Source organism: Carassius carassius, chromosome 43 (assembly GCF_963082965.1).
Source record: "Carassius carassius chromosome 43, fCarCar2.1, whole genome shotgun sequence".
Classification (NCBI taxonomy): Eukaryota; Metazoa; Chordata; class Actinopteri; order Cypriniformes; family Cyprinidae; genus Carassius; species Carassius carassius.
The window spans coordinates 14,840,600-14,853,741 of NC_081797.1; the positions used below are offsets into that span (position 1 = coordinate 14,840,600).

General features: G+C 34.1%; 2 protein-coding genes across 6 annotated transcripts in view; one reads left to right on the forward strand and one right to left on the reverse strand.

Annotated features, from left to right (window-relative positions):
• Window positions 1-13,142, reverse strand: part of LOC132125502 (calcium and integrin-binding family member 2-like) — a 33,493-nt gene that overhangs the window by 18,984 nt on the left and 1,367 nt on the right. Inside the window, exons 1-2 of one of the 4 annotated variants that reach the window (XM_059536946.1) lie at window positions 13,015-13,099; window positions 3,677-3,711 (exon numbers count right to left, since the gene is read on the reverse strand). Coding sequence is in view for 1 of the 4 variants with exons in the window: in XM_059536944.1 (XP_059392927.1) it covers window positions 3,677-3,711; window positions 7,434-7,484 (86 nt within the window). In the remaining 3 variants the exon portion in view is untranslated. Of the gene's footprint in view, window positions 1-3,676; window positions 3,712-7,433; window positions 7,745-13,010; window positions 13,100-13,142 lie in introns of those variants that run through there. The other 3 variants (XM_059536945.1, XM_059536944.1, XM_059536947.1) reach the window with 3 other exon arrangements.
• On the forward strand, window positions 8,289-13,009 carry LOC132125501 (leucine-rich repeat-containing protein 61-like). Of its 2 annotated transcripts, none has more exons than XM_059536942.1 (9): window positions 8,289-8,644; window positions 9,648-9,743; window positions 9,824-9,970; window positions 10,738-10,798; window positions 10,878-10,963; window positions 11,050-11,115; window positions 11,224-11,292; window positions 11,943-12,068; window positions 12,191-13,009. In XM_059536942.1, exons 1-9 carry the CDS (start codon window positions 8,617-8,619, stop codon window positions 12,295-12,297), a joined length of 786 nt encoding a protein of 261 aa, XP_059392925.1. In that variant the 5' UTR covers window positions 8,289-8,616; the 3' UTR covers window positions 12,298-13,009. The 2 variants fall into 2 exon arrangements, with proteins under 2 accessions (XP_059392925.1, XP_059392926.1); XM_059536943.1 differs by having other exon boundaries at window positions 11,946-12,068.

Consider the following 13,142-nt stretch of genomic DNA (forward strand, 5'->3'; position numbering starts at 1 on the left):
CATCAATTACAACATCATGGCTGTGTAGAAGAAGGATCCAGGTACTAAAATGGCCAGCCTGTAGTCCAGATCTTTCACCCATAGAAAACATTTGGTGCATCATAAAAAGCAAGATGTGACAAAGAAGACCTAAGACAGCTGAGCAACTAGAAGCCTGTATTAGACAAGAATGGGACAACATTCCTATTCCTAAACTTGAGCAACTTGTCTCCTCAGTCCCCAGACGTTTGCAGACTGTTATAAAAAGAAGAGGGGATGCCACACAGTGGTAAACATGGTTTTGTCCCAACTTTTTTGAGATGTGTTGATGCCATGAAATTTAAAATCAACTTATTTTTCACTTAAAATTATACATTTTCTCAGTTTAAACATTTGATATGTCATTCATGTTGTTTTCTGAATAAAATATTGTAATTTGAAACTTCCCTATAATTGTATTCTATTTTTATTCACAATTTGTACAGTGTCCCAACTTTTTTTGGAATCAGGTTTGTAATACTGTCAGGATTTACTAAAGATGCGCAGTGAAGAATTAGCGCTGGACATTTATCTGACCTCACTAAATATGCATTTGTAGGTGTTTCCCTTTCAGATGCAAAATTAAATTTTGAGTATTAAAATCAATCACGCAATGCGATTTACTTATGTTTGCGCTCTTCAAATTACTGGTATTTGTGCCCATTATTTAATGCCCCAATAAAAGCATGTCTTAAGACAGCCAGTAATTTGTGCTGCTCTTTGTAGATTGCGCTGGTCATTATTGAATTGATCTGGATGGGTATGCGTTCTTTAAAGGGGACCTATTATGCCTATTATGCTTTTTACAATATGACAAATCTGCGCATTTTCAGAAAAATCACCCACAGAACTTTCCCCTCCCATTGGTGCTTTTATGGAATTGTGCTTTAATGCTAATTGGTCCGGTTTAGTAAATCTGGCTCTGTAAATCTGTAAATCATGTTAATATGTTGAAATTGAACATATTAAGAGTTCAATATACAAAAATGTACATGTGATGTCACTTTATGTACATATAGCTATAAAAATAAAGAGATCTCTGTGGTTTTGTTGTGTGTATATAATGCACCAAAGCCGCACTGGATGCTAGATAAAAGCACCACTGCAAGGATTCTTAGTAGCTGTAACTAATGGCTGGCCTGCTTGAGGTGCATTGTAAAATTTGACTGAGTCAATAGCTTTGACTGAGACTATTTGTGTTTACAGAGCTCCTAAAGAAAAAAGTAAGTACAAAAAAGAATGTGTTTAGTGTGAACAGCCTCTAACTGTAATTCAGATCTACAGTTGCTGCAGTTGCTTCATGATGAATAATTCCATTAGATACAACATCAGCCTCCATGGTGACATAAAACTCGCCTCATAAACAACAAAATTAGACTATTTAACAGTTAAGTTTAAAAATATTATATTTGATTAATTCACATTTTAACTACAGTGTGTGTACTCACTGCAGTCGCTGTGCAGTGAAGCATTTAATCTACTTTTTAACTATCCTGTTGCCATTGTTTACTTTGTTTATATGCTAAATAATTATGATTAGATAATATTTAACAATATAAATAAAAATGTATATGTGCTATAAATTATTTTGATAAAAAACTAACAGAACTTACAAGCTATGTACAGAAAACCCTGGATTTGGAGGGCAGCCACATTGTCTAATTGAGGCTGGCAGAGAAATTGAATGATGGACTCTAGTTTTAGCCTGAAGCTCATGCTGATTAACTGTACGAACAATTCTTTCTGATTGAAAGCCGATTAGTACAGCTACACTGAGCGCTGCTGCATTGGGCCAACAGAACAGTGTTATATATGTATATACCAACAGCTTACAACTGAGGCAATGCCGTGTTGGTGGCTAAAGACAATTACACACTTTGTTGCTTGCTGCATGGCCTGTCAGGGAGAGATTCTGATAGAGCCACAAAAAAGCAAGAAAGGAATCACATTCTTGCAGACAGAGCGAGGCTGTAAATCTCGGCTGGATGGGATGTAATCTCTCTCTCCCTTGTTTAGCAGGATGAATGATTCTAGCATAAGAACACATGATTCTGATTATAAAATGCTTCCTGTGGGTTGGATTGTTGGTAGAAGGTAGGATTTAACATGCTAATAATCAAAGATGTAATTTGAGATTAGAAATCTGTAAAAGATAAAGTTAAATTTAATTTAAAATTATTTTACCGAATATGTGTTCTATGTATTTTTATGCTTGCTATCACAGTAGGTGCGTTTCCATTACAGATTTGCGTGAAACTTTTCCGAAATTGTATAAATGTCGATAAAAAAGACGATTGCGAAAGTGCGCAGTTTTCATTAACCGATGTTATGCGACTACAATGTAATTTCTTCCTCTTGCGATAAGTTAGGGTGACAGATGTTGGTAGGTTTACGTACATCACGGCCCTATATGGAAGTTTTTTTTTTTGCGATATGTGGAAGTTTTTGAGAAACAATTTTCAATTTGCACAATTCGTAGGGCAACAGTCAGACATGCAGCTACAGTTTTCTTAGCAACATGCAAATGTCAAACAGCTGGAATCAATCGCGAGCCAAATATTGAAAAATATCAATACAATGTCCAATTTAATAAAAATTGGAATAACACACTGTTCGCCATTCATATTTTGTCTATATTTTATTAAATAATGAAAACTAGCAATAACAAGTTCAGTTTTATTAAAAATCTCATTAAGATCACAATGTTAGCATAGCCACATGCTAATTCAAACAGTTGAAATCATTTGTGATTTGCTGCCTCTGTAGAGTATTCCAAATGACAAAAGTTTAAAGACATTTGGACTAAAACATACTTTTATATAATGTATATTTGATTTATATTTTTATTCAATACTGAAAAGTAGAGATAAAAAATTCAAGTTAAAAATTTACAATTTTAGACACTGTTAGCTAATCTCATGTGTTTTACATTAATTTATTTAAAGTGACACACAGAGTTGATGCCTACATAGAGCATTCCAAATGACAAAGCGAAGTCGAGAAAAAAGTGGACTTCCCAAGTTGTACCCAATATTTGTCTTGCTGTTGATGTAAAGTCACCAAATCAGTCACTTATGAGGTTCCTTAAAGGGCATCAGTTCATGCAAAGCAAGTTTTGGAACAGAGCTTTGGATTTGAGTTTAGGAATCAGCTGGTCCTATATTTCCATAAATGGTGGCTCACATAAATGACAATTCCCATAAAAAGAACCTTTATACGTTCTCTTTATTAGATCTCAGGTCTCATCAGAGCAAGCGTATGAATTTCACTCATCAAATGGTGCACAGCCTGTGAATGGAATACTAATGAAGCCAGTGGACTGTTAAATGCAGACTGGTCTGTATATATGAGCATAGATGAATATCACTGGAGCAGAACTGCTGACAGGGGAAAGATGAGTTGTATGAATGGGGCGAGAGAGATTTATAGATCTTAGACATTTAGGTTGGTAAGAGCCAGTGGAGTGCAGTGGAGTAGAATGAACTGGTAGAGCATGCATTACCATAACACAAATGATGCAAAAGGGAGAGTTCACTTAAAAATTCTGCCCACAATGATCATGAAAGGGTTTTGGTATTTATATTGGACTTTTTAAAAACAAATTATACTGAGTTATTAACAAAATGAATCAGAGAATGCCAAAAAGGTTTATACTCACCGAAGAATTTCCTTGCGGGTAAAGAAGGTGCAGTCCTAAGAAAAAAAAAAAGAGAAAAAAAAGAAAATCACTTTTCACTGAACACACAAGATATTTGCGGTTTCATTATACTGTAAAACTTTCAAGAAATTAATTTTAACAAAATTTTTTGCTCAAGCTTCAAGTTTTCTGTGAGCAACTTTTCCCTATTTTAGTGATATCTGAAGGGCATTTGGACAATTTTTGGCATAATTTAAAAAAAAAACTCAGTACAGTTTAAAAGTTTGTAATTGGTTCAATTTTTTTTTAAATGTCCATAATAAAATTATTATTTTTATTGTTTTGATTTTTAAAACTTTTTATAAAAACTCTTGTCACCAATGCTGCACTTATTTGATCGAAAATACAAAAAAAAAGAATAATATTATTAAATATTACAATTTATATTTTAATGTATTTAAATCTTTCTGCTCAGAAAATATTTCTTAATTTTAATGTTGAAAGCAGTTGTGCTGCTTTTTTAGTGTTCTTTGATAACTAGCAAATTCAAAGAAACAGCATTTATTTGAAATAATTTTAAATCTTTACTGTAACTTTTGATTAAATTAAAGCATCCCTTTAGTGAAAATAGTGAGGTACACTATTTTCAACTCTAAAAATAATAAAAGCATATCAAATAATGTGTCGATAACCCAAAGCATGTGCTTTGATACGTTAAACAACAGTTTTGCATTCACACTGCATGACTGCACGTGGATCAACACCTGAGCTCCTTGTCGGCTTTTTCAACACCTTTTTGTATTAGCACACAATGCTTCTTAGGTTTCACAGTGTTTGATAAGTGTTACCCATCACAAAAAACAACATGCCAAATGAGGCCTGGCAATATGACCGCAGAGAACGACAACATCTGTCGCTCACTGTAGCAAGAAATGCCTAAAAACCCATTATAAGACTCTTCCCAGATCTCTGGCTCTTTTCTTACCTCACCGCACTCACTGTAGTCGACCTGAGCCGAAAGATTTATTAGCTAATGATTAAGCTCTCTTTTATGATGTTTACCCAAACACCAGCCAGCTTTATGCTAAAAAGAAATATCCCCCAAATCAGCAGAGCAGCTCGTAAGACAGTCCTGTGATTTATGTGCATTAACCTTTGAGTACTGTTAATTGCTCATTAATTTGAATTATAGAGGCTTGAATCTGTGAGATGTGAGGTAAGGCCACAGCTGCAAGTTATTAACACAGAGGATAGACGACCTGGTGTTAAATTATTACCAGAAACGTAAGCCCACATATCTAATAATGACATTACATACTCGGAGAAAGAAATGGCTTCTTCATAACTTCTTATAATCGCGTCATAAAGACGTGTGGAAATATGAAGGTACGAGAGCAGCTGGCATTTCCTAAAATCATTCTCACTGATTCCTTGCGTTGTTACAAATCAAACGTATTAAATAGTCCTGCACTCTACAAATATTTATATATGTAAAAATGAATAATTGAAACAATTTAGCTCGTCGTGATCAGATAAAAGACATCCAGTAATATTTTATGATTTAATTTTTAGTAGTGATGAAAAGAAACTACAGCATGTCGCCATATTGTGATGATTGAATCTTTAGGCTCACGGTAACAGAAATATTTTTTTCTTGAGCTTTGAATGTGAATTTGTAGTCTGTATTGAAAGAGATGGAATAAAAAGACTACAGTAAAATAACGGCACAAAATATCCTTGTATTAGAGTTGTTTTGGAGAGCTGCATGCAAAAAGAAACATAGTCTGATTCACAAACAAATGACTCTTATGAACCAGTTCTTTTCTAGTGAATCAAAATTATACAATGTGACCAGTGTAGTCTGATTCACAAACAAATGACGCAATTAAAGCAGACATTTTTTAATAAACCGTAAAAATACAACAGTTCCAGTGTATTTTGATTCAGGAACAATTTACACTTTTGAGCTAGCGAATCAGAAACATGCAACGCAACCAGTGTATTCTGATTCCTGAACAAACCACTCGCATGAACCAGTTCTTTTTAATAAATACAAAAAACATATCCAGAATGACAAGCGTATTCCAATTCATGAACAAACAACTATAATAAACAGCGTATTATTTTCAGTAACGAAAAACTATAGCTACAGCATGACCAGCGTAACCAATTTCTGAAATGAACAATTATTATGAACAGGCTCTTTTAATGATTAATTCACAAAAAGTCTGAATCCATTTGAAACATTGTCTGTATAATTACAGAAGTTGAGAGAACTTATTGTACATGCAAGAAAAACCAACATAACTCAAACATACCAAAATTACCAAAACTGACTTAAATTTAAATTGGAATCGAGTTGATTCTGCAAAAGATCTCCTTTGGTGTCTTACACAAAAGACACACAGATTTAGAAACAAGAAGAAATGATGACAAAATCCAAATTTTTGCATGAAATATACATTAAGACACGGGTATAATTTTTTATGGCAAACAAAATGCGTCTCAAACCAGGTGTTTTCTAGGATTAACCACAACATTTTCTACAATATTCTCCCTCAATAGCCTGATTCTGTTTTACAGCACGATGAATGACTTGATAAGCCTTGGCTGCCACAAGGAATGAGTCTATCAGCCAAATGGCCAAGCTCCACTGATCCAGGCAGTACAACCCAGTGATTAAAGAGCACAAGGAGCGGAGGCCATTGTTGCTAACAGTCATTGATCTTCATAACGCACTTTGCTGACTGGCAAGTGGGAAACTCAGATGCCTACTATTCAAATTTCCTTAATATCCGACTCAATTAATCAGTTACATAACATAGATAGATAGATAGATAGATAGATAGATAGATAGATAGATAGATAGATAGATAGATAGATAGATAGATAGATAGATAGATAATTTGGCAGCAGAAACGATCAGAAAGTGACCAATCACTGACTAATCAGAATGAGGTCTCTGAGTATCTTATTAATATTTAAGTCTCTCTGAGTCCTTCTAGACTTCTAGACTGAGATGATGTTTCACGAAAGCATGACAGACTGCTGTTATGGAAGACAAAAGCAAGAACTTCTCACATGTTCACGCACGAGGAGGATAAAGAACAATATGATCAGATGTCCTCAGATATGCCTCAATGCTCAGACCTTAGGTTTCACACAAAGAACAAAAATAATACATGACAAAACACAGAAATTGTGATTATAAATAAAAGTGCCATACTTCCGTGTGGTTACTACCGGTTTTAGGAACACCATGAAGATTTATAGAATTAAATACAGACATTTTAAATAGTCAAAAAAGAGTTTAAAAGCTCAAAGATAAATATGTCAAAAAGAATCTATGTCAAACTCATTTTCTTACAAAATCCTACAAACCTTCCACTGGGAAGGACAATAAACTCTCGCATGCTGCAGACAATAAACTAAGAACAAGATGAAGCCTCATAAAAATCATACAGAACATCTCTGGGAATTTTTTTATTGATCCAAAATAAGCTTATTTGTTCTTGCTTATATATCTATATATATATAGTTTAAGCCGTTTTTAAGTAGCCTACATACATTTTAAGTAGTTTTCTTTAACAATGCACATTAAAATGAACAAAATAAACATTGATATATAATTCACCTTGACTAAGAAAGAAAGAAAGAAAGAAAGAAAGAAAGAAAGAAAGAAAGAAAGAAAGAAATGACATATCTGTTCATTCTTTAACCCAAAACTTGATTTTGTTGCTGCTTAATTTTCGTCTGGAAGCTGAAAAGAGTCTCTTACCTGATAGGCGTCTAGCTGTTCATCAGTAAATATCGTTTGCTTATTACCCATCTTAGTCGAGTGATTTTCCTCTCGTGCAGATGCATCACATTGGTCTTCTCTGTTCTAGGCATTTATGTCCACGGTTTTGTCAGCCGAGAAAATTGGGAGGCAGCATGAAATTTCAGTCCATCCTGAAGTAGCCTATGCCTGTTGGTGGTAAAGGCGACACTCTCCATAAATACTTTAACAGCTTAAGAAACGTTAGACTTGTTTGACGCGCGCGGAGTGTACTGTCCGGTCGCTGTTCGCTCTCACTCGGACTGAAGTGTCAATGAAAACGATTCTAGAACCGACTAACACGTCACTCCAGCAGGAGGCAGCACTGAACACACACAACACTGGATTTACATGCAAATAGCCTATCTAAATTACATTCATACTGAGAGAGAAAAAAGGGTTAACACTTTTTATCTAATAATATCCGTAACATTATTATTTAAATGATCAGTTACTAATATAACTAAACATTTGAAAACAACTAAAAATAATATAAAGAACATTTAATATCATTTGTAAGAGAGAGAGAGATTCTTGCCTTTTTTTTCTGTTTACTATACTGTATAAACTATAATTATATTAATAATTAGCCTACAAAAAAAATTATGAACATTATAAAGCTGGATCATGATGCTAATAACACAAAACTTGTATTTTTAAAGTCAAGTCACTCGTCGCTCAAAAACAAATAATAATATTTCACTTTTTAGCAAATTTTAGTTTACTTTATTCACAAAAGTTCTAAGTTCTGCATTTCTGTCCCTGTTTCCATGACAATATCCTAGTAACCGCGTCACGCACACAGAAACACTGAAAGGGCAACTTCCGGCTGGGCTGTACTTTAAATAATTAATGTATCCAGGCGTTAATTAAACCAAGAGAACGTTTGAAATCATTATTAATAATAATAGTAATAATAATAATAATAATAATAATAAAAACCTCGGAGCAGTGAAACAGCAGGGGGGGTTAATAATGCCGCATTAAAACCATGAGTATCTAGGGCAGACGCTACAGTAAGGCTAGTCGCAGAGCTAACAGTCACACCGGCTCAGATCTGCCCTGTACATGCCCCTCAGCGTTTATCAACAAAACCTCCAGCCCATGCTGTAATCTGCGAATGACTGCGGATATCTGAGCGACAATGGACTCGAAGAGAGAAAAGGACAACGGTGAGTTAGTGAATAAAGCAGTGTTTTGACGCTAGCGCCTGCTCGCAGAGGTAGCTGTCCACACGCTGCGGTGCTGATGCACTAATATACTTCTGCGAGGAAAACCACATGCATTTTTGTTTTGAAGGATATTTATTTTGTTTGGCAGCCTAATAAGTGTAGTCTTGCATTAGTATATGGGTAAAACAGCATGGCGTCTCCTTTACCTCCGTTTACTTGGTTCCGTTGATTAAACCAACTGTTGGTTTGAGACAACTTTTAGTGTTATTATCTCCATAATCTCAGCTATTTTAATTCAGTTTACGAAACTCCGTCAAGTGTGGGCTGTGCGTGTTGTCACCTAAAATAATCAAATTACTATCCAAAGTAATTATCAACATCATTTCAGATTTATTTCAGCTAACAAAAATGTTTAAACAGTTTTACTTTTATTTAACAAAAATAACCAGTTAGTGAGAATATACAAATAATATCACTTGTATATTGTCACATAGTCTGACAAAATGTTTGTCTGAGGTTACCTAAATCTGACAAATAATTAATAAAGTATACAATGTTTAATAACACTATTTAGAACTGTTTTTTATTTAAAAAAATATCATTTTTTTGCATTGATAATAATCAGTAATAATTATAATTATCTGTATTTAAAAAACAAAACAAAAAATGGTTTGCCTTCTACATTTAAAATCTGCCTTAATTAGCTGATTTACTTAGTTAATTAGTTTATTTACTTTATTAAAGGGGGAAAAAAGAGAATAAACTATGGTACAAATTATGGAAGGAATTATGCTTGAGAAAAAAATAAAAATTGCTGGGCATTAAATTAAACCTAGAGGAGATCTTCAGCTGTAATCCGGTTTTTGAGAGTTCACACATAAAGCGAGATTAAAACTGTAATCATCTTTAGAATCATGGAGAGCCACATTTGTAATCTCCACTCAGTTGCATGAAGTATAATGCTGCATAAAGTATGATCACACTCATTCTCCTCATATTCCAGAAACAGAATGTGCAAAGATCACCACTGTGCTTCTGAAGTCCCGCACCGGGGAGTTCGATTTGGAGTCCATTATGTTTCTTAAGCTTAGGAAATTAGGTAAAATGACACTGATTTTATTGTCTGCAGAATACATTCTTGAAATCCACAAAAACACAACCTTGCATGTGTTTTTGCAGGAATTTATGATCTTGGATGTATAGGAGAGTGTATAAACCTGGAGAGGCTGGACCTCTCTGGAAATAACATCACAAATCTGGGGCCTCTTTCACCTCTACGAAGACTTCTTGTTCTTAATTTGTCAGCCAACAGAATCTCTAATTTAGGTAATAGTTATTTCAATCTTAATTTAATAGTTCTTCTAACAAAAAAGAAAATTAGCTGACAATTTCCTCACCATCAGGCCATTCGAGTTTGTTTCTTCAAAGCATAGACATTCAGCACTGCATCACTTGCTCACCCGATTGCTCTGCTGTGAATGGGTGCCATCAGAATGAGAGTCCAAACAGCTGATAAAAGCATCACAGTAAGCCACAAGCAATCCAGATGGCTCCAGTCCATCAATTAATTAAGTGAAAAGGTGCTTGTTGATTGTATACAAATCCATTTTTAAGGCATTTTAATTGCTTTCTAGCCAGAATATGAGTCCATAATCTATGCATAATAATGCTTTCTCCAATGAAAAAGTAAATTCCCTGTTGTCCTCTAACATCAAAATCTACAAACATAATTGTTTAGAACTGCTGTTTTTCACAGGAGGAAGCAATATTACGGATAGTGGAGAAAGGTTTAAAGTAACATCTTCATGGATTTGTTTCTTACAAACATGCAGCTTTTCTCTTCACAAGATATCATCTGATTAACTGGTGTGGATTACTTGTGATGTTTTTATCAGCTGTTTGGACTCTCATTCTGACGGCACCCGTTTACTGCATAGGAACCACTGGTGAGCAAGTGGTGTAATGATGCATTTCTGTTCCAATTAATATCTTGATATCGTTAACTATTCCTTTAATCTGATTATGTATCTAAAAAATAATAATAATCTGTGATATTATATCTAACTTTCGGAATTGAACCGGTTTCTTCTCAGAACCTCTTTCCAGCTGTGAAGGTTTACAGAGTTTGAATGTTGCTGGCAATGTGATACCAAGGTAAGCAGCCTTTTCAGCTACTCATATTGATCTGCTTTCCTATCCACCACGTGTCCCACATGATGCATTGCACCTACAGTGTTGATAATCTTCATGCACTGAAGTCTTTAAAGAAGTTGGAGAGCATCAGACTGAAGGACAACACGTATAATTACTCCAATCCAGGTTAGTGGTTTTCTGGGGGTCTTTGTTTAAATGTTTTTGGAGCTCTAAATCTGGTCCTCAATTCTTACTAATTTATTTTGCAACAGTCTGCAAGAATTCATCATATCGGACTCTTATTCTTGACATTTTCCCAAACATGAAAGTGTTGGATGGTGAGTTTTTAATAGAAATTTACTAAACACATTTCACATGCGGTTGTGCATTAAATTTTATACTCAGTCTAGCAAGTTATCAAATTTTCTTTTAACGTATCATTTCAGGAGAAAGGGTGGTGGGACGTGGAAGTGACTTATACCAACTATGCAAAGATATTGATGATACTATTAAAGGTATTTGCTGGATTTTTAATCCTGTCAATTCATACATTTTAAGAGAAAAATTCAATGCACTTGTGTATTATTTTATGTCATGCAATTTTGTGTATATTGTATGATAATATCACGCTGGAACGCTAAAACAACTGTAATGATATAAAAAATAATGTTGTATCAAATGTTTGATTAATTAGTGCAGGTTAACTTTGACAGCCCTAAAAATACACTTCCAACTGTACTAACAGTTCAGGGTTAGTAAAATAAAAGTAATTATAATTTTTTTTCAGCAAAAAAGATGCATTATGTTGATCAAAAGTGACAGTAAATAATATTTTTAATTCAAATAAATGCATTTGTTTTAAACTAATTATTCATGAATAAATCCTAATAGTGTATATTTTATATATATATATTAGCATATTAGAATGATTTCTTAAGATTCATGTGGCATCGAAGACTGGAGTTATGACGGTGAAAATTCAGCTTTGCATCACAGGGATAAAATATATATATATACATTAAAATAGATGTTATTTTAATCTAATGTTTAAAAGCACTTTTAATATTTAGTAATATATTTTATTAATAACATTATTTAATTACTTTTTAATATGGTTTTCTCTGTTTGTTTGATAATTTATTACGTATTATTTATTTATTTGTAGCAGGCATGTATAAAAATGGCCAGCTGCCTGAGTTGCCAGACACCAAACCTTGGGTGGATGATGGTTTTTGGGAGATAAAGAGATCCAACAATTCCATAGTTGATGAAGCCTATAAACAATTCAGTGGTATGGACTTAAATCATCTTCATTCATTAATCCAACCCACTTTCTAAACCATTCGTCAAACACATCAGCTGTTACATTTCCAAAGCCCTAATTTAACATGTTTTTGGTAATCATCTCAACAGATGTTCTTCATGAATGCAGGCTGCTGAACAGTCGAGCAGCCCACGTGATCTCACAAAACGAACGGACCATCAGCCTCAAGAACCAACCAAAGCAGTATGCCGTTTAAATCTGGGAATCTCTCGATCTCATTACGTTTCCATAAGACTGCTTATGTTTTTTTTCCACAGCTTTTTCTATGTGTTTTTAAAAGTCTATAAGCTTGATGCATCACCTGTGCCAGAAATCCTAAATGCTCCGTGTTGCCTGCAGTGTGAGGGTTTCATTTGAGTTCTTTCTGAGCTTCCACCGTTTAGAGAGACCAATAATGTAGTTACCCCTAAATCCGGTTTGATCACAGTCTCAGGATGTTCTCAATCAAGACAATTCCTCTTTGCACTCCTAACACAATGCTGTATTTAACGTTATGCTTTAAATTATGCTTCAAATGCTGCTATTTGTATATTTCGTAATGGTGAAGCACTTGTATTGTTTCTCTACCACTTCTGAAGCTTTCCCATGTTGCTCTTCTAGTTTACAATTTTTAGTGAATGCTTTTTTGCCTTTTCATTGTATGACTAATGTGGATGATTTTTAAATCGCTTGTTTCGTACTATATTGTTTCTTTTTATCCGCTCAAGCAGCTTTTTGTTTGTGAATATAATCTAAATTGTATGATATATGATCAGCTTTGCATCTTTGTATTTACATTACATTCATTGAATACAGTATTTCACAAGTAAGGTATAAAATATTGTTCTGAACACATTCAAGAAAAACAGCTCTACTCTGGTCTTTACATGAATTGGTCTAGTAAATACAGGCAACAAATGTAAAACTTACCCACCTCGTGAATTATTTACTTTCCTATAAAATTCACCTACTAAAACGAAAATGATTTCGTTTTGAACCAAAGCGGGGTGAGTCACGTTCGGTCACGTTGCACAATTAAAAAGGCTAAAAAATGTTTTTGTA